This window comes from Cavia porcellus, unplaced genomic scaffold (genome assembly GCF_034190915.1).
Source record: "Cavia porcellus strain 051 isolate PalLab524CR breed Dunkin Hartley unplaced genomic scaffold, mCavPor4.1 scaffold_15, whole genome shotgun sequence".
Taxonomy (NCBI): Eukaryota; Metazoa; Chordata; class Mammalia; order Rodentia; family Caviidae; genus Cavia; species Cavia porcellus.
The window spans coordinates 8,351,937-8,376,327 of NW_026947498.1; the positions used below are offsets into that span (position 1 = coordinate 8,351,937).

At 55.6% G+C, this 24,391-nt stretch overlaps 1 protein-coding gene across 3 annotated transcripts in view; it reads right to left on the reverse strand.

The window, feature by feature from the left end:
- The window catches only part of Abcg1 (ATP binding cassette subfamily G member 1), a 45,942-nt gene that overhangs the window by 14,273 nt on the left and 7,278 nt on the right, over positions 1-24,391 (reverse strand). For all 3 annotated transcript variants that reach the window (XM_003463958.4, XM_003463959.4, XM_023562482.2), the window contains exons 3-4: positions 3,671-3,788; positions 1,415-1,547 (exon numbers count right to left, since the gene is read on the reverse strand). In XM_003463958.4, coding sequence (XP_003464006.1) covers positions 1,415-1,547; positions 3,671-3,788 — 251 coding nt within the window. The remainder of the gene's footprint in view (positions 1-1,414; positions 1,548-3,670; positions 3,789-24,391) is intronic.

A 24,391-nucleotide genomic window follows, 5' to 3' on the forward strand; every position in this document is an offset into this window, starting at 1 on the left:
ATCACAGCCACACTGAGGGTGAACTTGGGTCACCAGGATGCAGATGTGAGGCGGGGACCAACAGGTGATGTGTGAAGACAGTGTCCACCGAACACACAGAGCAGCAAGCGTGGGGCAGGAGGAAATCCCACGGCAGGCTGCTTGTCCTGCTCCATCTGAAAATACTCCTAGTTCCCTGTGGCCATCAGAATGCCCACGCAGGGCTTCACTCTACCCTGTTTATGTAGAGAAGTATGCTCCGACCTACAGAACACTCAGTACTGGGGTGATGAATGGGAACAGCCCTGCTGAGCCCTCTCTTTCTGTTCCCTGCAGAACGGGTGAGAAAGAAGACTACGTTGTTTGAAATCACAGCCCGCTTCTCTCTTCTTCTCTGAGCCAGGAACCCCTGGGAATCACGGGAAACGCTCGTGGCTGCTGCTCTCTGACATCTCAGGGAACAGGCTGCACCCCGCCCAACTCAGGAACACAGACAATCCCTCCCTGGGTAGGGACACCACTGCACACGCCCATCTGCTAATCCAACAGCAGCCCAGGCGCCACAACCCTGGTGCTGCCTGGAGAGGCGCCAGCTTACAGGGGGCTTCATGTGACAGGCAGGGAGAAAGCCGAAGAGCAGAGAGCCACATGCTATGAGCCTGGCCAAGCAGCTGGAGCGAGAGGCTGATTGGACTGGTGGCTTCCACCACTTGCATCAGTGAGGCATCAGTGTGGACTCAGCTGCCATGGGCTGGTCCCACCCAGCAGGGTCATAGTCTGCTCAGAGTGTAACCAGTCACTCTGGAAATGTGCTGGCAGCTGCTGCCTGGACACTTCTGTGCCCCAAAGGTATGGATGTTTGTGACCTCCCTCAACACTGTTTCCCCATGGAGGACCCAAGTGAAGACTATGGGAATGGAGAGGTGTGGAGAGAAACAGGGGCGAAGTTGTCACAAGGACATGTGTTGCTAGCCATGGAGCGCCTATGGGCTTCCACCCCACCTCCTGCACCACCCTGTGCCCCACTCCAACCCTGTACCACCAGGCTCCGAGTCAGCCTGGGACCCTGGGCTCCATCTCACACCTGCTTTCCTGAGCTCACACAGCTGATGCATGTGTGCAGGGACGCAGCAGGGGCTCAGCCATCATGGGCTGCCTGCCTGCATCTGGTGGACAGGTGAGCGGGGGGGTGAGCCTCTCAGGGCCTTCACCGGGGCAGCCAGAAAGTCCCTCCACGGCAGGGAGTATCGCCCAGGTCAGAGAGCAGTGATCTCAGAGGCCAGACTGTGCCTGATGAGAAAGGTGTGCTGCACTTGTGGCCTGGGGTTATTTTTTGTGTGGCTCAGCACATAGTGGGCCAAGGCAGGCAGGGTGCTACTGGGAGGGAGTCCAGAGAGGGTGCCCAGGGCAGAGGCACTGGTGGGGTAGGACTCACCATCATGGCCTCCTGCACGGTGAGGTGGGGCAGCAGCATGTCATCCTGCATGATGTAGCAGGACACCTTCCGGAAGCAGCGCAGGTCCCGGGGCAGCCCGTTGATGAGGACCGAACCCTTCATGCCGCTCTCCCTGCGGGCCGAGGACAGGGCAGGCCGTCAGTGCTGCCCCTCCTGCCCTTGCTGCCCAGCTGGGACAGCGCTGACTGAAAGGGGCCCTCCCAGCCTCCTGCAGGGGGACTGTGGGCACTAGGGGATGCAGAGCCAGGAGGGTTCCTGTCCTCTGCAGGGAGATGGCAAGGAAGCGACCACCACACACGCCAGCTCGCTGGGCCAGCATTGCTTCGACAAGGGGAAGCGGTGGCACTTTCTTTGCCCACTGGAAACAGGGATGCAATTAAATTCTTCCTTGGCCTGGTGGGGCTGGAAGATCTACAGCTGCTTCCTCTTCCTCCTCCTCATGAGCGTGTTTGTGCACGTGTCTGTGTTACTTGGGACTGAACTCCAGCCCTTTCTATTCTATATTTGAGACAAGGTCTCTCTAAGTTGCTAAGTGGCCCAAGCTGCGCTCAAACTTTTGATCCTCCAGCCTCAGCCTTCCAGAGTGCTGGGTGTTGTACTAAGATGCTGAAAAATTAAAATAATTGATTAAAAGATAATTAGCAAAAATAGTTAAAAAGATAGTTATTAGCAGTATTGTCATTCTGTACTGAGCTCGTTACCTTAGTAACCAAGCACCAACCACATAGTTATAGATTAACTGACCACTTCGTTATGCTGTTCTGTACGCATCGCCCCCCCCCAAGTAACCTGTGTGCTATGTCAACCTTTGTTTTCCCTTGTAAGAGACAAATGATGCTGTGTCAATCATTGTTCCCTTTATGAGAGACAAATGTTCCCGGAATTGGCAGGCTGAGGGCTATGAATTGGCTAACCACCCACTGTGAAACGCCTCTGACCTCAAGCAAAGGGGAACAAAGGCCCACCTTGTTTCTGTTTCTCATCACTATGTACTTAATGATCAATGAGCTAATCATAAATGAACTATAAAAACCAGTCAAAATTCTAACTTAGTTGCACAGCTTTGCAAATTTCATCTGCACTGTGTTGCTGGGCCAGCTAAAATAAAAACACTTCTTTTAAAAAAGATGTCTTGCCCCGTTTTTCATCATGGGGCCTTCTTTTTGGGTGGGTTACAACATTGGGATCACAGGTGTGCATGTCACGCCCAGCTAACAGACACTCAAGATAAAGTTTCATGTACAGACTGAGCAGGGAAAGATATTAGTAACTGCAAGCAATAATAAAACAGACTAGCAACAATGCACCATGCTGTTCTAAAGTCGCTTGTGTCTGCAGTCTCACAGTTCGGGGCCATTATTTAAGTAAAACAGGAGTCACTGGAAGTCACATGGGGACTGAGAACCAGGGGGCTCCCAGGGATGCAGTGTGGTCAGGCTGCAGAGTGTGGGCTGGGGCAACTTGGAGCTCTTCACAATTCTCAGAAACACTAAGAGTTACACATTTCTAGAATTTTCCACTTAATATTTTTGGGCTGCAGTTGACTGTGGTTACCTGAAACTGCAGGAAGCAACACTGTGGGTTAAGAGGCATTCTCCTGCCGGAGAACTGCAGAGGCCTGAGGCTGGCCTTAGCCTGGCGTGGTGTATACACCTCTAATCCTAGCACTCTGGGAAGCTGAGGTAGGAGAATCTAAGATCGAGCCCCGCCTGATCAACTGAGCAAGACCTGTCTTGGAAAATTTTAAAAACGGCTGAGAATAAAGCTCCGTGTGAAGCCCTTCTGTTCACTGAGGTCTACAGTCACTAAAGTTCCATTTGTTTGTTTTTTGTTTGTTTTTGAGGCGTGGTCTTGCTATGTAATCCAGGCTGGCCTTGAACTCACTCTGCAGCCCAGTGATCTTCCTGCCTCAGCCTCCCAAGTGCTGCAGGCACGCACCCTTATGCCTACCACAAAGTTTTGTACAACTAAGGAAACCTCGACCCAGCCTGGCCGAGTGCTTCCCACTGTCCCTTCTGAAAATGCCTCATCTTATTTCCCAGCACTTCCTGCTTGTTCTCCCAGCTCTTCCTGCCTTCCCTTTCCCTGACCTTGATGATGACTTTGAGCTTCCTACTTCCTGCACCAGCAGGGCCAGCCCAAGGCTGAGCTCACAGGGACACCGCCTGTCTGTCTCACAGCGGGATGCCCTGTGAGCAGCTCGGCACAGCCCCTCCACCCCACACCCCTGCTCACCTGTATCCGGCCAGGATGTTCATGAGCGTGGACTTCCCGGCCCCCGAGGGGCCCATGATGGCCACCAGCTCCCCGCTGCTGAACTTCCCCGAGATCCCTTTCAGTAGGGTCTTGTATCCTGCAAAGGCAGACCACAGTCTACTGGGGACTGTGGCAAGCTTGTCCTCCTGATGCCATTGGACAGCATGCTGGACCCAGGGTCCCCATCTGCCTCCCCAACATGGGTGACTGCCTGATCAGCAGCAGCACCACCTGTGTGTTGCTGGGCTGGCCACCAATCCCTTCCCACACAGGGTTGAGGTCCCACTGCAGGGCTGGCTGTCCCCCACGATCGCATTCACTTGCCTGCCACCCCCGACACTGGGCTCCCTGTATCTTAATTAAACCACCCCGACACTTAACTGACCAATTACTTACTTATACCTCATACATTCACATATACTATTTAGACACAATGCTAAATAACTGCTTTATAGTTAAATAATCAATACATTATTAATTTCTTCATTAATAATGAAAAGTGTTATAATCACATCAGATGGCTTTGGAATTTCTGCCAAGCCTCTCAGATGCCAAGCCTCTCCGTGACTTCCGGAGCAAAGTCACAGTAATTTATGTTCCACGCAGACTGCAGAGATGGTCAAATGGGAGGGACCAGGTGCATAAACTCTGAGCCAGCAAGTCGATGGGGGCAGGCCACCGAAATGCATCATAGGAATGCATCCCCTTTCCAGGGACCTCATGAGACAAGGGATACATGGGATCCTTGCCTGTCGCCAGCTGCCGACCCCGTCCTGGGCTCCATGGGCCGCCAGGCAGGCATGTTTGCCGGGCCCCACTCTGTGGGTTTCCTCCCTGCTGGTTTCCTGTCTCTCACAGATGGGATGCTAACATTCCAGTCTGTCACCAGCTGCCACTTAACTAGGGTGGGGAGTCCCTGCAGCCTTGTTTAATTAAGCCTGGCAGAGAGCAGAGGAAGTCAGGACATTGAAGCAGAGGAAGGTGACTGTTACCCTAGGAGGGCAGGGATTGTCATCCCCATGGGAGAAGGGGCCCAGGACTGCAGGGTGAGCATGGAAGGGCAGCCCCCCTGGTGAGGACAGGCCAGCAGGCACCAGGTGCAGGGACGGCCAGAGAACATGGGGGTGGGCCAGACCTACATCCTGCTTGGCAGGGCTTATGTGGTAAACAGACAGACAGAAGGGCTGGGGACCATGGGCTCTGTCCTCTGCAGGGCCAGGCTCCCAGCACAGCAGGTCCCCACAGGGAGCTAGACTGTGTTGGAGACCAGTGGCTGGGAGAGATGTGCTCCCAGAGACATGTGTGCATCACTGAGAGCGTGCTAAGCCCCAAGCACCTGCTCATTACTGTGTCCATCTGTCCCAACTGACCCAGGGTTACTTCCGGGCAAACCCTCCCTGAGTGTGGCTGTCCTGTCTGCCTTGGGAGAGTCCCCAGCAAGGAACCTGTGTGCCAGAAGCCTCCTGGGGAGGTGGTGAGGGACCAAGCGCAGTCACAGGGCCACAGTGTGCCGGGGACCCAAGGATATCGGGTCCGACCAGCTGACATCAAGTCAATCAGTTGAGTGCGGAAAAGCCTCAGTTAGCTCAGGCCCTTCTGAGCAAGGACAGAGGGGACAAGGGACATCAGTATACAGACCACCACTGCTGGGCCCCCATGATGGCAGCCTTGAGTTCAGAGTGGCCGTGGAGACCCAGACCTCAGGGAAAGGGAAGGGAGAGTTCCTGTGGACAGCTCAGGAGCCCAGGGTCCACACCTGCCTGGCTCCCATGATCGTGTCCCAGGAGCGCTGTCCAGCTCATGAGAAGGTTCCTCTAGTAGGAGTCTGCAGTCACCCACACTCCGGAGGCCCTGAGCCTGACAGGTGTCCCCAGCTGAGTTCCATCTGCCACCTGCAGCCCTGGTCACCTCTGGCCACCATAGGCAAATGAATGCACGTAATGCCACAGCCTTGGGGCCCAGAGCAGTTGGCCTCCCTCAGTGATGCGTCCTGGAGTTCCCAAAGCATCCAGGACCTGAGCAGCTGCTGGTGCCCCAGGCCGTGGTGAAGGAACAGGGATACAAGGTGCCATGGGACAGCCTGACCCTTCCATCCCCTCCTCTCCGCTTCCCTCTCCTCCTCCCCTCTGCTCCCTCCTTTCTCTCTTTTTCTCCCCCCTCAATCCGATTCCCTCCTCCTTTTTGCTCTTTCCTTCCCCCTTCTGTCCATCTGCCCACTTCTCCTCTCTCCTCCTCTCTGAGAAGCAGCACCCCTGACCTCTCCCCCGGTCCCCCGCTGCCGTGGGGCCTCCGAGTTGCATCCTCCGTGTGCAGCAATAGTTTTGGGCACATCAGATCCTGGGTGCTGTCCAGCTCATGAGAAAGGTGACAGCATCTGGGCGAGACTCCCCAGGGGCCCCAGAAGGCCTGGCCTGGCCCCACAAGCCACTGCTCCCACAGAAGCTTTGCTTCCCACACAGTCCAGGGGACGCTGCTGCATGAGGGTGCGACCAGGGCATCAACGAGTGAGGGGCTAAAGAACTGTCCAGGGGGCTACTGGGCAGCCGTGGCTGCTCTGCCTGGGGGAATGTTGTGGCAGCCATTGTCTGGAGCATCAGCTCTCCTTCCTGCTTCCCAGTAGGACAGACCCCAGGGTGCCAGGCACTATGTGCTGCACAGTGGGAAGGCTCGGGAGTACCTGTAGCTGCAGCTGCCTGCACCTTCCAAGGTCCAGCCACACACAGGATGGCATCGTGCCTCTAGAGGAGCCACTGGACTGTGTCTCATGCAGTGGGCACCTAAACCGGAGAGCCCTTCCTGTGGAAATCCTCCCTGTTGGCCCCGAGCCTGTCTGCTGTCCCGACCCTGGCCCTGTCTGGCCGCAGCTGACACCAGGAAGCCAGAAGCTCTGGGGCGAGCTGGTTCCAGGCCGCAGCACGTTTGAGGAGCCCACTGCCCACTTCCCCCAACACGAGCAAGGCCATGGAAGGGAAATGATACCAGTGGACGCCTGTAAGGACTCAGGACAGCGAGCACTCACTGTGTCTTGTGGTAACACGAGAGCCAGAGGGGTCAGTGATAGCCTGAGGCCACACAGCCCAGTTCCCCACCACTTCAGCAGAAGCACGGGCAGCTCTCTCAGCAAGGCTGCAACTCAGCTTCCATGCCATCTGCCTCTTGTCCCTTCTCCTGTGCACGCACTCTTCCCACTGACCAAACCCCAACCGCTCAGTCCAGGAATGTGCACCCAGTCTGCCACTGCTGGACTGCATAACAGGGTAGAAAAAAATCCCACACCCCAGAAAACAGAAATCCCCTGGGTTTTCCAGAGACAGGTGGGTTCTGGGTCTGGGCAGGGCCTTCCCAGCACCAGTATCAAGAAAGCTACGGCTGGAAAAATCCTTTTTTCCATCAGAGTGTGCTTTACTCCTCCTCTATTCATGGCCTTTTCAACCCACGAGACCTCCTAGACAAAAACAAAATAAAACAAAAAAACACACAAAAATCTTCAAAACCTCTCATCTGGGACTGGTGGTGCATGGTCTGTCTTCCTAGAACTGTGGGAGGCTGAGACAGGAGGATTGCAAATAGCTCAGTGCAAAGGCCCTAAGTTCAATTCCCAGTATTGCAAGCAAACAAACCACCTCTCGCCAGAGTGCTTCTGCCTCTCAGGGAAAACTCAAGCCCTGCTTGGGTGGAGCTACTTGGGACAAAGCCCTCTTCTACCACCTGCCACCACAGGCCACCCAGCAACAAAAGGACTGGCCAGCATGGGGGAAATTGTTGGCTGGCCCTTGGGAGCCTTTTGGCCCCCAATCCCAGCTCCATGCAGAACTGATAAGGAATGGGGACCCAGCGACACACTGGTCCTTGGCAGGAGGCGTGGCTGCAGGGACTGTCACCAGCCACACAAAGTCGCACTGTCTCCCACGCCGTGCTGAGCAAGTGCAGGTGCCGTGGGTGTCCAGGAGAAGTGGGCGCTTGCTTTGTGATTGTGCAAACACAAGATGCCACGGGGTTGCTCAGCGAGCGTCACACTCCCTGGGAGTTAAGGTGCCTGAGCACATTCCCGGACCAACAGAGATGGGTCCAGGGCTCCATGCAGGGCCGTCTTGCCTTTGCTTTCTTCACTCTCCAGCCACCTGCTAGCCAGGTGGCCAGGCCGGGAGGAAGGCTCCTCCACTAGGCTGAGGATGACAATGTGGCTGTGGCATAAACGGGGGCCACACATACACAGGGCAGCTCAGGTCCCGCAGGGAGAGTCGGACCTGATGTCGCCCAAGTCTCTCTCCTGCACTTGCCAATTCCTGCTCCCTCTGGACCCCTGGCACCAGATGGCCTGGCACCATCTCGTGGGGAAATGGTCAGCAGAGACTGCCCACCCATGTACCCCTGCTCCTATCACTGCACCCGAGAGTGTCTTCTAGCCATGGCACCCGGGTGCAGCCCCTCCCTGCCCACAGATGCACAGCTACCACAGCCCCAACAAGCCACTGGGGTGGCCTAGGGGCCTCGCTGTCCCTGCAGGAGGAACAGAGGTGCCCAGGAGTAAGAGGAAAGCAAGGACCAGATCCTGCTCCCTTGGGGTCTCTAATGTCACCAGCTGGAACAGGGTGAGGCAGGCAGTCACAGCAGCCCCCGCCCCCTTGAGAACAGCAGGGTTCAGAATTCTCCAGAGCTCCTGAGCACAGTCTCAGCTGTCCAAGAGCCAAAGGCGACTCACCTGGCAGGAACCTGGTCCACAGACCCAGGACCTCGGAGCTGGGTCTGGCTAGCACCATCGACATCTAAGAACACAGCCCCAGGGGGGACATTTCCAAGGCCGGATGAAGGGACCAAGGTGACAACAGATGCACCCCTTCAAGGGTATATGTGTGGGGTGCAGAAGTGGGGCCAGAAGGGCCGAGGGCGGCCCCAAGAAGGTGCACTTATACCTGCTGGGAAGCTGGGGTGCAGGGTTCTCCTGGGTGACTTTCACCCACCAGTAGAGTTGCTGCCTGCCCCTCACTCCACATTTCCCACTGTGCTTTGCTGCCAGGGCCACAGCCTCCATGGCCACCTGCAGCGGGCAACGGTCCGGGAAATGGCTGAGGGTGGTGCCTTGCTCCCTGGGATCTGGGGAAGGGGACTCTGTAGCAGGACATTCTCACATCTGCCAAACCCAGCCAGGTCCTGCAGGAGGGCGTTCGAGCCAACTGCCAAGCGCAAATCCAGGCTTCAGTGAGAACTCAGCTGTGCGTGCGTGCGTGTGTGTGTGTATGTGTGTGTGTGTGTGTGTGATCTCTAGGTGGAGGGGAGATGGGCACAGGGAGAGGTGGAGGGGTAGAAGGAGGAGCTAAGAACAGAGGGAGGAGGGACCAAGTGTGGCTGGAATCTCTTGGGAGACACCCAATCAGAAGCTGAGGGGCCTGGCGTACTACTGAAACACTCAGGGGTCTTAACCGGAAGGCCAGTGGCAGGAATCCCCTGAGCACACCCGGGACTTGTGGAAGCCATGGTTTTCACTGAGGCAAGACCCATGTGCACAGCCTCCTCGAGACGTGCCCAAGGTCCCCTTCACAAGCAGATCTCTCCTGCCACAAACTTTTTCCAGTTGGCTCTAAGAAATGTAAGAGTCTCAAGAAAATTATAAAGAACTAGGTGACAAACGCAGATCGTTGACTATTTTTAAATGCCTGTATGTCCAATTTTTTTATGGCTTGACCATGCATGGTGTGTTCCCCAAATTCTAGAGCGAGGCAGCTCCTCTCTCCTCCAGGAAAGGACAAGGGTTAGTCACACTCCAGTCACAGACAGCACCGCCTCTGGGGCACGATGCCACTAACGCTGCCCATCTGTTCCTCCTGCCGCACACCGAGGACCCCCAAAGCATGTCTGGATGCACACACAGGGGCCACCCCTTGCCATGCGAGAACAGTCTCCCCAGTGTGCTGCGTTTCAGTGGCCCAAGTCTAATCCACACCGGAATACGCCACATTCTCTTTCGCCTCTCACTTCAACCTGCCCAGATTTTCTAGAACCCTGACTCTGCTGAGGAGGTGCTAAGCATTGTGGGAATGTGGCCCTGGTGACCTCCCAATGCTGTCAGCCCAGGGGTCACTCCTGTGTCCTTCACAGCAGCACTGGCAGCTTCTTGGGTGGAGAAGCCGAGGACACACCTGTGTCCCCATGTCCTCACCTCTCATTCCCAAAAGGGCCGATGGGGGATGAGGAAAGCAGCATGATGGCCTGGCAGAGTGGCTTCTCCACACACGGCTGTTGGGAGCCCGACACATGGCGTGCAACAGACATCACGCATACCCACGCTGCATGGCCACTGAAGCCACCATCACACACCAGTCAGTGTCACATCAGTAGGGAAACGCAAGCAACGCAACAGGGAGGGCAGGAGGTCTTTCTTATCGCTTCAGGTAGTGACAGTTGGGGGGAGCTGTACACATGGTTTAAGGATCCTGTCCCACCCGATGCACACACAGGGCACAAATTCCCCCCCGCCAGGGGCATTGACCTAAGGTCGGACATCTGGGGTCACATCGTTGAAGCTGGTGACCATTCTCAAAGAGCTGGAGTGGCTCCAGGACACTCAGCCCCTGCATCAGGCGGGGCACAGAGCAGCCATCAGGCTTGGGAGGGACCCCATCTGTCCCCAGCAGTGAAAGCCGCCCTGCTCCTGTGGGCTGTAATGTCTGGCATTACTTGTGACACCATTTCCTATCACCCAGGGCTCGAAGGCCACCTAAAACCAGAGCCACCTGCAGCCAGTGCTCCATGGCTGGGGCACTCACTGCCTCCACGACCCAAGCCCAGAGGGTGGTGAGACTACAGCTGGCCAGGTTTGGACTAGCCTCTCACACTACTGCCCAGGAAGGTGGGGCAGGCCAGGGTCCTGGGGTCACTACCCACACTTTTCCAAGTGGGACCCCATTTGTGGGCCCTTCAGGGACTGCGCCTTCTACACTAGACTCTAATCGCCCTCTGTGGTCATAGCAGCCTGAAGGGAGTGGAGAGGCTCAGGGAGGCCAAGGGCTCACCAGAGACCACCAGGTCTGGGTCACAGCAATCCAACTCCTGGTGGCACTTCCTCCTGACCCGGCCACCCAGACTCCAGCCCTGGGGCAGGGAGGGAGACACATGAAGACAAAGTGGACCTTGTCAGACAACAAACGTTCCCAAACTAAAGGGGGAGCTCTGCCCTGAACCTGCAGTGAAGTCCGGCAGGATGTGAGGTCACCAGTTAAGAAGGAAACTGGAGAGTGGTCTGGGCAGCTGCCTACGGGCAGGTGAGGGCCTGGACCTCAGAGCAAAGCAGAAAGGCACAGAAGCCATTAGCACTATCTCTGGGCCCCTCCCTGCTGTCTGTAAAAACACTCGGCTGCCAACGGGAAACAGGAGAGCCCACAAATTAAACCCTCAAAGCACTGAAGCCTGCTGGCACCCAGGCAGCGCATTTACACCTACAAGGGTGCTCAGTGCATACCTGCCTGCACACACAGCAAGCTGCACATTCCCGACACATGCACAAGTGTGCATGCACACACATCATGTGCACTCACACTGCACAGACACACACTCTGCACACCGCATAGGCACATATTCCCATGCACCTCAGGCTTGTTGAGACACACGATTGCCTGCATGGAAGCCCCCACCCGGGCCGGGGGCTGGCATGCAGCAGGGAGGCGGCTGCAGCTGTCTGCGGGTATGAAGCAGTTTTCCACGGGGAAGTGCTTCCACACTTCCGGAAGTGGAGCCGTCCTTTCCAGGCTTCAATCTGCCCAGAACAATGAAGGAAGATTTCCTTCTAGTTGTTTCAACCTCACCCACGACACCAGTAAGGCCACTGGTGATTACCAAGCACCGGAAGTGACACTGTGGCCTGGTTTCTGCATGCAAAGCCAGGCTACGAGCACTGACCCTGATGACAGCACCTGCCGTTACCTTGATGAAAAAGTGCAGGTTCTCAAGGTCTTTGCCCAAAAGGCGAGGACCACACAGCTGGATGGTGCGCAAAACAGACCATGGGAAATGAGGTGCAGGACACACGACTGAGGGCTTTGAGTTGCAACATTTTGCTGGCAAAGCTATGGTCAGGTGCCTGTCCACGGGCTGCTGTTGTTGTTCTGCGGTGCTGGGGATGGAACCTAGGACCTCGCAGGTGCGTCAAGTGCCCTGCCGGGTTCGTTATGCCCAGATCCCAAGAGCTCGGACGGGAGATGGCGGGGACACCTGACCTTACTGTGTTCTGAGAAGGCAGCAAAGAGCTGGCCCAGCTTGGGCTTGGCAGTGCCGGGCACTGGGAGGAGCCAGAGAAGTTCAGGGCTGGGACGGGGCGTGCTGAACACCGATGACCCACCCGGGTCGACCCTGGGCCCCTCTCCACGCCGGCACCTCAGGCTTGGCTTCTGCACACTCTGTCACCACAGTGATCTTTTAGCCAAAGAGCAACGCTCCTGTAGCCAAAGACAAGGCGATGTCCAGACAGGGAAGCTGCACACTGGGTTGGAATCGCACATCTCCCGGCGCCTGTCCAGTGCCCGGGAAGCCTGTGCCAGCTGCACCTCCACTCGCACAGAGCCTTCGAAGCGGCCCTGGGCACCAGCTCTTCCCAAACCTCACAGAGGCCGGGGTGGGAGAACAAGCCGACCAGATGTGCACGTAGACGGGTTTCACAGTCAGCAGAGGGCACTTTACCTTCCTTTCCCACCCCGGGCAACAGTGCCAACCAGCACCCTAAAACATAGGGTTCACCTGGGGCTCCTGGGAGAGTGCCAGCCCGTCATACTGGTGGCTGCCACACATCTGTCATGAGGCAAGCTCACCTGAGGGCCTGGTAGCCCAGATGTGGAGGCCACCAAGTCCCCTGCGCAGGTTCCTTCCTCCCCCAACTCCTGCCACCAGAAGGGACACAAGGCCACGTCCTGCTCCTGCTCTGAAGGGTCCACTCCACTGGGCTCTCGGCCAGTGGCTCCCTTGCCAGCCTGGCCAACCCCATCCTCAAACTTCGAGGCCAGTGGCCACCTGCGCTCAGTCCCCAGGGCCAGGCTGGGCTCACTTCACAGCAGCTTCTGGAGCTGTGGAAAGGACACAAGCACAGCTCTCAGGGCAGAGGACTAGGGCAGTATAGGAGAACCAAGATCCCAAATGAGTCTACCACCTGAGGGCTGCAGGGTCACTGCCTGAAGGGCAGCCCTGGGTCCATCTGTGCCTCAGAGTCCTCCTCCAGTCCCAGGAACAGTGGCCTAAAAATCAGTGCCCCCTGGTGGAAAGGCAGGAGGTTGGGAGGGCATCAGAGCTGCGTGAGCAGCAGTCAGGCTGGGCTCTGCCTCTCAGCAGTGGGACTCCACACTCTATGCCTGTTCCTTCCTCCTTCATGTGGAAATGGTGTTGGGACACAGTGTGGTGAGGCTTGGGGCCGGTCCCAGCACTGCCCCACTCAACCCTGGCCCCTGCCCCTGCCCCTGTCCTTGTCCTCCTCTCCTACCTGACCCAAGTCCCCTGCTGGCCCAGGAGGAGCGTATGCAGGGTTCCCAAGCACCCTGAAGGGGGTGCTGTGGGCCACTGGGGCCCAGCAATGGGGGCGGACCAATGTCCTCTCCCCTCAGGGGCTCAGAGTTTAGAGAACAGATGCTTGGAGCCTGGCGAGTATTAGGCACCTCAAAATGACCAAAGAGGAATTTTCTGGAGCTCAAGATCCATGCCCAGCACTGGACTCTGAAGAAGCCACTGGACTAAGGCTTGTCATGTCTGTCTGTGGCCAGCTGTACAGGCATGCTGCAGTGGGAACAGAGCCAGCAGGTTACCAGGGGACAGCTTGTAAGGGCTTCAGTTCCATGCAGGAAGCCAGGATCAGGAACACCTGTGACCCAGAGACAGAGAGGCAAGACAGCCTCGAGGGGGACCTAGGCTTACCTCTCCAGCTATCCTGAATAACCTTCCTCTCTCAGAAGGGTGTGCGTGTGAGTCCCCTCTCTCTCACTGCTAAGGCCCCAGGCTGTGACCTGCCTCCTCACAGGATGGGAACCCCGGGACTCTGTGCTGCCATGGTGCGCTGACCTATTGTCACTACCTTAGCAGACCGCACACAACAGCTGTGGGAACTGTCATTACTGTTTACTCCACATGACACTCGAGGCAGGGGAATCCAACGAGGTCACGCTGTACCTGCTTCCTTTGGCCGTGGAGGGTGCCCCACCTGGCTGCCCAGCTGGTTATAGAGGTAGAGATGGTTTCACACCTGCCTCCTTCCATGGCTGCGTCCAGCCTCCCCCTTGACTAAGTGTTTTGCTAAAAGGCATAAAGACCTGGAATAAAAGGTGCCTTTGACAAAAAATGGAGCAAGAAAGAATAAAAATCTTAACTAAACTCAGACCGTTTTTATTCATTTGAACCTCTTGTTATGCTGTGCTAATTACTGCAAAGGTTGGGAAAGGCCTTGTCTATAAGAGCCAAGACACTCACAGTCAGTGTGTGCAAATCCAAGAACAACCTTCATGCGTGGCCGGGCTCCCCACAAACACCTGTGTCCCCACTGACCTGCCAGGCACAGCCAGCTGAAGCAGTGGGAACAGCACCCTCAAGGCTCTGACATGAAAATCTAGCCACAAGACTAAAATACACAGGGCCTGATAAAATCTCACATCCTCCTAAGATGACCTACATTAACCTCTCTCATGAGGCAGGCTCTGCAGTGTAATGTTGCTTGAGGAGCCCTGCTTCAGTGGTGGAAATTTCCACCCAGCCACTCGCAAATGTTGAAGTTTGAACACAAGTAGTCTCCAAGATGCAAAACTCATCATGCAGTGACCCAGAAGATCTTAAAAGCCCTCTGGGAAGGAAGAAGGCTCCTCCGAGTGAGCACACAGCCTTCACTGAGAGGCACGCATCAGCATTGCTGAAGTTTCAACTGTTGGTTTAATCCTGATCTTAGCCCCGAGGGAGAACCTGGGGGAACAATTCCAGGAAGCCCAGGACTGTCCTGAGCTCGGAGATTAGTCACTCCGTCACCTTGTTGTTAGGCCCGGCATTTCCAGTCTGTACCTGCTGCAGGACCGCTGGCAAGGCCATCCACACCAGGCTGATAACGTCGGGGTCAGGAAGTGTGTGTAAAAACCCTCAGTGAAGCCAAGCACACAAAACCCACACTGGAGTTCTGGCACTGAAGTCCATCAAGCACTACTGTGTGTGGCCCCTGCTGAGTGATGACTATCACTCTCTCCGGGGCCCCCTGAGCTGGCGCTCCTATGAGCCCCATCCACTCTGTAAAAGCAGACCCCAGGTTACATAGTCAATAAGGTGGGAGCACAGACCCGGAAGCAGTGACCTCACATAGAACCCGGGCTCCTACCACCACCTAGCTCCCCAATCTGCCATCCTCCATGTCAGGAGCAAGGCCAGGGTTTTGGGTGACCCAAGGAAGTGACCTCTAGAAGCCACCTCCCTGACAGGGCTCATGGCACAGAACCAATAAGCAGGGGAAACGGAAACCTTCCTCCTTCCAAGACTTTCGCTCTCCCTCCCTAGTCTCTGAAGCTTTCGGTTGGTTGGGGTTCAGGGAGAGGCCATTGCTTTGGGACTTCCTGCATCCCCCTCCAGGGCCTGGGCTGGGTAACAGGACACAGAAGCAAGGGACATGGTCTGTCTGCACAAACTCAGAGAAGGAAGGCACAGTTCAGGCCCTGGATGCCGTCATCCTAGGGTCACAGGAGTGCAGAGGGACCCAGGAAGGAGGCTCCCAGCTATGGAGGTCAGCGAGCATGAAGGACAGCTTCCTCCAGCCAGGACAGGCCAGGGAGAGTCCCACCAAAAGCACGCACGGGGAAGAAAAGGGTCCCCTTCCCAGCAGGCAGGTCAGCCTGGCTGGGGTACACAGGAAGGAAGCAGGAATCCGGGGCCGGGAGAGGGGCAGCACGGGCTCGGGAGCTGGCTGGCTAGACTCGGTACCTGGAAACTGATAGCTCAGTCCAGCCTCATCAGAAATCCTGATGGGTCCTCAAGCACAGAACAGCATAGGAAGGCAGAAAGTGACAAGATGATAACAGGCATCCACACCACTTTCCAAACCAGACACAAGTCAGGATGAGGAGGGCGGGGTGCAGGGTTTGGCCCTGGCCCAGGGCATATTTAGGCCAAGCTGGGGGGAGGAGGGGACAAGGAGAATCTGGGTGGAGAGCTCCTGGTGGGCTCTATCCAGCACGTGGTCATTTCCGGGACAATCAGATATGTGTGCCTTTAGAAACAGGGACTCTATGAGCTCCCTCTGAGATTCCTAGTGAGAACTCCCGCAATATATGAGAATAAATGTCAGAGTTCCTCACCAGACTTTTGCAAGTTCTCATGTTAATATCCTTCTGTCTCTGATAGTGTAACGCTGTAGTCATCATATGCATGTCCTTCTTTCCTGTTGCAAAAGGTTTACCCACTGCCTGGCAAACCCTCAGGAAAACACAAAGAGGATTACTCCATGCTTATTCACCTTCAGCACCAGCTCCAGGAGGTCCCACCAGGGAACTGGAATCACAGCAGCTCTGCAATTATGAAACCAGAGAAGCAAGCAAATAGTGGAAACTCAAGACGGAAATCATCAGCCCCAAGGGTCTCCCTGCTCTCCAGCTCAGAAAGACAAAGGGTTGAGTGCCTTTGAAGGATGGTGTTTAACATCTCACAAGGCACTTAAATTAAGCCCAAAGGAACCTGTCAGGTCAGTGTCTAGAGAAGGCTTTGTTGTCCCCAAAGAGGGCTCAAGGTGGCACCTCCCACTTCATGCAGGTGGTCCCAGCCCTTCCAGATACCAAAATGGGACACACCTGGTGGAAACCACGTTGTTAATTGCATTTGTGGACACACGCGCGTGCACACACACACAGATGCTACAGGAAACACACCCAAGTTCACCTGGTGTTTGTCCCCATGCCCTCCCTCTGCATGCCCAGTGTTGAAGTGACTCAGCGCAGCAGGGAGTCGGTCACCTTGCACATGACACTGGATGCCAGGCAGCTCCGAAGACTCACCCTTTGATTTCAAAGGGAAATTCCAAGCTAGGATACCACGGAGGGGCTGGCTGCCTCCAGCACACACTACTGCCCCAAATCCCCAGGACGCTGCCTGCCTCTTATCGCTTCCCCCCATGGAAGGAAACACAAACAGGACTCGGAAATTAGTCGCCTGATACAGGAAAAAATGTGCAACCTGAAGTCGGACCACTCTGACTGTAAACGGAAGCCTGGGAATTCAGAAGTCTCTTACTCTGATCAAAGGGACAAGGACAGAACGCCAGGCGTCTCCCAACCGGGCTAATGACCCTCACACTCACACCTTTTATCCCCCTGGTCTCTCAATTAAGATTAACCAGAAAACCAGCCCAGATATCAAATAACCATCAGAGGATCGCTGCTCCATCCAGCAGATCCGCTTTAGCGTTGTCTTCTTGCTGCAAGAGTGCTTACACTTTCTGGGTGGCTTTTGGATCTGAAGTGGAGAGTTGGGCGCACACGGACCAGGGACCTGCACCCCATCCCAATGAACCCCTATGCTGGCTGGGGCAGCCCCAGTCGGAGAGGCTGAACGGGGGTTCAGCTAGCATCTCTCCTCCCTTAGCAACAGAGCTGGTTGTGCCCACAGCCAATCGCCAGGCTCCCCGCCGCAGCCGCGCAGCCAGCCGCCGAGGTTACTATCGAGCATTGACCGGGAGTAACCTCGGCGCCGGCAGTGGCAGCGGCGGGTGGGCATTGCGCATGCGCAAGGATGCTCCACCCTGCCCCGCCCACACCTGCCTCGCCCACGTGTTGCTGCTTCTTGCAGTCATTCAGAATTCAGTTTCGGTAGAAATTCTCTAGAAAGGCTCCTAGGCAGCTTCCGCCAAACCTGCAGCCAGATCTGTATCTGAGCGAGATCAAGCTGCGTCAGCTGGCACCTCTAGCTTCGAGGCCACAGTCAGTACCCACCCTGGCCGGCCAGAGAACGGAGGACTTGTACTAGGTTGATACTCAAAGCCCTGTTTGTGCACCCAGATCCACCCTTCCCTCCCAGGAGTGTGCAGGGGACAAGTGAAGTGTCCCCTGGAAGGGCCGTCTGCAATCTCTTCGTGAGGGCAGGTGGAGTTCTCCTGCAGCCCAGGCCAAGTGGAGGGGAGGGGCCTCTCACTCTGGACACAAGTCAGAGGCCCAAGCCCACCCAAGATTTTACAGGAAGTTCCTCCCCAGAGGGAGAGCCCCTGCTGTGACACAGCCACTGTGTCACCTCTCTGCCATCAGGGCCTGGTCTTTACCTCCTGGGCAGGCAAACTTAGTTCCTTGGGTGTGGATCTGCTCCCCACAGGCTCACTGAGCTGCAGAGAGGAGTACAGAGCTGTAAGCCTGATCCTCAGAGGCCTCCACCTTGTCAGCAGAGGTCCCCTCTGTCTGGCCCTGACTTTGGAGGCCAGGAAGGCCAGGGCCCTGCCCATGGATCTCTGAGGGGTTCAGGAGACAAGTGCTTTTGCTCAGTAAAAATCAGCTATCTTTAATTAAAAATAAACACTGCCTGAAAAAGTTGGGAAGGGAGAAATAATAACTGGGAAATCTAAAACCTTTGCTAAAAGGTTTGCTTTTAAGATCACTGGGGTGTCAGGGTGAGGGACGTTGGGTGGGAGGGCCACCCACTGCCCCAGGACAGTACACAAAACAGGAACTGTGTGACTCATATTCTGCTCTGTCCTGCGTCCTGCCTGCCAGCTGACACAGAACAGGAAGCCTCTGCAGGGGAACCTGTCACTGCTCCACCCCACGCATGTCACCTCTCTGCAGGATTCTGTCCCTACTTCCTCTGATGGCCACAGGCTCCTACTTCTGCTTTCCAATGGCCTTGGATGGCCTTGGGTTTGGCTTGCACTTGGTTGGGCTCCCCATCACCCCCAGATTGCGAACTCATTTCAAGATCAGCCTTGCTTATTAGAAAGCAGAACTTGGACAGAAGCAATTTCTAAGCGTTGTGCAAACAGGCCGTGCTGCAGGGAAGGAGTCTCAGCTCCGGCAGCCCAAGGGGCTCAGGCAGGCAAGCCACCTGCAGCCAGTGTGGTACAAGGAGCCCAGACTGTGGCGTGGAGGTCGGGCAGGGAAACTCCAAGGCCCCTGCTGGGTCCAAGATTTGGACTCTAACACCGGTCTTGGACAGACAGAATCGCCTGAGGTTGCAGTGGCAGGTCTTGCTCTTGTGCTCAACGCCCTCTGCCCGACTGAGCGTAGAGATGACTAAGAAAGCTCAGCTGAGCTGCTGTCGGTGCAGGTGCGCCTGGCCGCTTCCTGGATGCCAGATGCTGTCCGATTCCTTGCTTATGGGCAGAGGCTTTCATGCCGGATACATTTGATTGGAAAGTGAGTTCTTCGTGTGCATGGACCTCAGCACCAGCCTGGTGGTGGCTGTGCCTCGTGACAAACCCCACTGTGGGCTTTCTAACTATGTTTAATCTGACCCACGTGGTCACTTTGTTCCTTAAATAAACCAATCTGTTGATTCTAGAACTGAACCCTAAAGGAGCAGGTGTGTGGTTACTAAACATGTTTTTCCTGCCAGTTTATAAACAAAAGAAATGGTCTCATGTTCACAAAAATGTCAGCTGGGGTTATTTCTTACATGGGAAGATTAGAATCCGGTTTAAAAGAGAGAACTTCAGTTGGAAAATGTGAGGTTTTCAAGTTACAAGCCTGTTGGAGGCATCAAAGACAGACAAGCAGGTACCCGCCATGCAGGGAAAATGAGCCAGGCAAGAATGTCCTGGGGGATGGGACCAATGCCACTGAGGGCACTGAGCAGAGCAGAGGGCACTGCAGGAAAGGTCTCTTGCAGAGGCCAGGTGGCCCTGAGAACAGGAGCGCTGTCCAGGAAGTGAGGGGGTGACAGAGCACCCAAATAAAGAAGCTGCCAGTCAGAGGGGACAGAGAAGAGGCCAACGTCAGCAGGCCTCAGAGCTCTGCAGCCCCATGACACAAGGCTTGGGGACTGTGTGCCTCGGACCCCAGGTAGACCCTGATGATGCTCAGTCTTCCAGTGCAGGATTTCCCAGGGCAGGGGGAGAAGAGACTGGCACGAGGAGGGGCCTCCAGATCGCTGGGTGCTAAGACTGTCCTTAGACCCAGCAGACTTCCATCCTCAGCACTGTTCCAAGGCCTGAAGACCTTCCCAGCTGGAAGGGAAGCCTGCCTATGTGTTCCCCGAGCCACCAAATCCTGAGAAACTACAAAATGCCCCCAGTGGGGAAGGAGGAAGCTCTCTGGTCCCTGGAGTTCTCCAAGGCATGTGGGCTGCGGGGCTCCTCTCTGTAAATCCCTGGTCTCAAGCAAGGATCTCTGTAAGCAGACTGGGCCACCGCACAGCACTGAAAATCAGCTGCATCCTTAAGAGAGACACAGACAAGACACTGAGGGCAGTTTCCTGCTGGGCCCCAAAGCAGGCCACCCTGGCGTGGCAGTGCCAGGAGGGACAGAAGCAGGCGAGGTGACCATAGGCCCTCTTCCACGCCTGGTCACCCACCCTCTGCTCTGAAGCACCACAGCCACCCTCCACTGGGCTGGGTTGGGACACCCTGCACTTGATTAGAACCAAGCTTCCTACTAGGATTCCTGAAACAGGTCAATTAACTGCCCTCTGGTCAGCCAGCCTGTGAGCACAGGTCTCCTGCAGTAGCCACGGAAATTAAGAGAAAGCAAACTTTCATTTGAGAAGGGGTCCAAAAGCATTTTTATAGCTTCAAAGCACACCTAGCGGATAATCGGATTTGGAGTGCCTGGAATGTTTAACTCCTTCCTGGTTTCTAGGTTTCTACGGAGGAGGTCATGTTCCACCTCTCGCTCCAGAGTGGCCATCTGGAAATGGCAGCCAAGCTGGAGAAGAGCAAGGAACGAGCAGGGAACATGCACACTTGTGCTGTGGCCCCGAACTCTGTCACTAGCTGGCCTGATGGGCACATTCCGTTTCCATGACCAGCTCCCAGGCTGGGGCACCACCGTGTTACCCAGGGCAGCCCTAGCAGAACCAAGAAACTTTTAAGTTTCCCTGTAGGTACCTGACCAAGTCCTGCAGAGCTGGTTTCAGTCTTGTCTTCCCTGCTCCCACACCCTGAGGGACCTCCCAATGTCACAGCTGAATCTGCCACCCCTAACAATCCCCCTGTGCCTAGCAGGAACTCTACAGGGAAACTCATCAGAAGTCCTTCTGCGGTGGGTTGAGGGTTGGGACTAAGGGTCCTCAGTCTGTTAATCACAGCCACCACATCCTAACACAAATCAGCTCCCAAGTTAATGGCTGACGCTGCGGATAAAGTCCCATCTTTCCGGAGATTTCGACCCGGTGGACTCTTCCTAAGGAGAGTCTGACCCACACCCACACCCACACAGCACCTGCTGGGGATGAACGAGAGGGACCAAACCCAGGGATTCCTTGTGTGTGATGGCACTAAAGTCAACACTACTCCCGATCGCCCGCCCATCACCTAGCACACGACGTGAGCGGACTCCCCTTGGGTGGGTAATTACCGTGCCAGCAGCCGGTGAGGCGGCCCTCAGCGGGCACCCGCTCCCCCCAGAGCGGCTCCTCTTACAATTACGTTCTCTACTAGGAATCTATTATGTGATCCAGTTTTCCTCTGAAGACATCATTAATCACACGGTGAAGATGTAACTACAATTGAAAATACAAGCTGTTTCGTTAAACACTGTGCTGGATGCTGGGCGATCATCAAGCTGTCAGATGCTAAAATTCAGGGCCTGTGCCGGGCTTGGTGGTGCACACTCATCACTCTAGCACTCCGAGGGCCGAGGCAGGAGGATGGTGAGTTCCAGAGTCTGACTTGGGCGACTTAGTAAGATTCTGTCTCAAAAAATATATGAAAGGACTGGAGACATAGCTCAGTGCAGAGGCCTTGGGGTCAATCCCAGTGCTAAAGAAAAAACAATCAGGCCTGGTTCCTTCTTCAAAATGTTGCTATGATCTCTCATCATTTCTTCTGAGGATACTGAAGTCTCTTTCTCTGATTGTCTTTAAAATGGTCATGGAGGAGCCTAGAATGTTCTCATCGAAAGTCCCCCCTGGGTACAGAGCTCCTTACAGCTGGAGGAACTGTGTGAGCAGTCAGCCCTGGCTGCCACTGTGGGGTCCGGTGTCCCAGTAAGGGAAGGCATAGCTGGGTCCCAGTTTTGGTTCCTGCTTCAGGCAAAACCCTTTCTCTCCAGGGCACCCGTAGCTCCACCAGGCTGTGTGGGGCCCTCAGAGCAGGCACCCCTGAGCTCCATCCCTCTTAGACTCGGAGAGGTTCCCCTGCAGGACAGCGACCCTGACCACTCCTGACCGTTAGCTCAAAGCATGACACTGAGATGTAAAAGCTGGTGGTCAGCCAGGTGAGACACCAAAGCCATCAGGGGTCATGGAGCCAGAAGTCACCTGCTCAGAGGTTGCCAGCAAACTGAGATGCTGCCAAACCTGAGGTCGCCACTGTAGGGAAAGAGAGATGCACAGGGTGGGGGACCTGGCTGCTCAGTCTAACACTCAGACCCTGCTGGGAGCCAGGACGGTCACCAGTAAGCGGAGGGTCAGAAACAGCAAAGGCCGGGGAAGAAGACAGGTGAGGACAGCAGGTGTGGGGCGAGGCAGGGCCTGTGGGCGAGCAGAAGGACATCAGTGTGTCCTGGGCCCAGAGAAGGCCTCGAGGGCAGCTGGCACCTGGGTCCATTTGCTGTTCCAGTACCTTTATGCTGAGCTACATCCTCAGCCCTTTTTATTACTTATTTTGAAATGGTCTCGATGAGTTGCCCAGTTGGGCTCAGACTTGAGACCCTCCTGACTCAGCCTTTCGGAGTACTGGGATGACAGGCAGGTGCCAGTGGGCCTGCTGTGGGTCCAGGTTTAACTCACACTTTATCATTGGGAGTCTGAGCAGGGAAGATGGTGCTGGATGATGAGGGTGCCGGTGGGGAGCGCAGTGAGGAAGAAACTGGCTGAGAAAATGCAAGGCTGCCCTGGCTGTGGACTCTAGTCTAGGCCACCACGTCACTGCCCAGGACACCTGAGGGTCCTGGATGGGCCCCGCTGGGCTAGGCCAGGCATGGCCTCCATGCCAAGCTGACCGGAGGGGGAAGTCAGCGCACTGGTTAAGGCTTTCGCCGCGCTGGCCTCAGTCTCCTCTGTGCCTCAAGGAGAGGGAGAGTGTGGTGAGGCATGCCCGCCTAGATCCTGAAGGATGGGTCCTGGTGATAAAGACAGGGATGGGGCACACAGGAGGGCAGGCAGGGACAGAGAGGACACCGCTGAGGAGGAGGAGGAGGAGAGGGAGGAGGAGGAGGAAGAGGAAGTCAGAGAGCACGGTCCCCGAGCCTGTCTGTCATTCCCCTGGCTCCATCACCTCTGAGTCACCAGTGAGTCCTTTAGGGCCGTTTCCTGCTGCCCCACACCAAGGTTACTACAGGGCAAGTATCTACCCAGGGCCACCTGGCTGCCCCAGAGCCATCACCCACTGACTGACTGCTGGCCAATATCTCCCAACGCAGGGTGGGCGAGACACCCAGCTGGCCAAGATATACACTTGCAAACAGCTGGGTGGCACCTCGTGTGCTGGGCTTCATGTGCTGCCCAGCTCTACTGTGTGGTAGACCATGCACGACACCCACGTGCATTCTGATGCCTGTGGTGACATCCCTAAGGCACACAAGGTAGGTGGACAGAGAGTACACTACACCTGACACAGGTTTGCCACAATTTACACAAACAAGTGAGGCCCAAACATGACAGGGCCCCTGGCTTCCTGTTGCATTTTTCCTTAAAATCTTCCTGCCAGTCAAGAGGGCGAAGGCTCAGTGCCCACATGGAATTCCAACGGGCTCGACAGGATGGGCCCAAACTCGAGGCTGGCACAGAACTTCTACCAGAGCAAGCTGGCACACACTGAAAATGCCCTCATCAGGTGAGAGCACCCTGTGAGCAGCCTGAAGAGGGTGTGGAACTGGCCCCTGGCTGTGAAGACCTCAGACCCAACTCTACTGCCCCTGACCCAAAAGTCCCAGGGCTCAGCCGCCTGCAGAGGCTCCACAGCTGTGCCAAGTCCCCAGTACTTGTGCCAACAGAAGATGGAAACACAAAACACAAGGGCAAAGGAGAAATCAAGGTAGAAGAAAAGCAGAGAAGGGCTGGGAATTTAGCTCAGTGGCATAAGTGCTTGCCTGGCAAGTGTGAGGTCATGAGTTCGATCCCCAGCACAAAAGAAAAAAAATAGCAGAGAGTTTTTGTTGGTTTTGAAAAAGAAAGAAGGGTTGAGTCTAGATTAAAAAGTTGAGTCTTAAAAAAACGTTACACTATTCCACCTCTCAGATCTCTAAGCCACTTTCAGTGACACTGGAAACCAGAGCCACCTTGGCGATGTCTGGTTCCAGTCCCTCCCCCATAGGCAGGTTCCTTTGTGGGTGGGTGACCTGTGTGTGCACATAGTAGGGGCAGGGGATGGAGACAAGGTCCAGGGAGGCAGCAGACCCAGAAAGACCCAGCCACCCAGGGAGGCAAGTGCTGCTCTCACGTGCCACTTCTGTCCCCACCAGCTGGTGACAAAGTTCTGCACTGTGTACAAGCTTCAGAGACTTCCTGAGCTCAACCCTCCGGATTCCTTCCTCTTCTGATTTACACTGATCACCTTACGACAGTTTGGTTTTCTCTACAGCCCACCAGGATCAGCCACCCAAGACTCCTTCCAAGGCCCTAGAAGAAAAA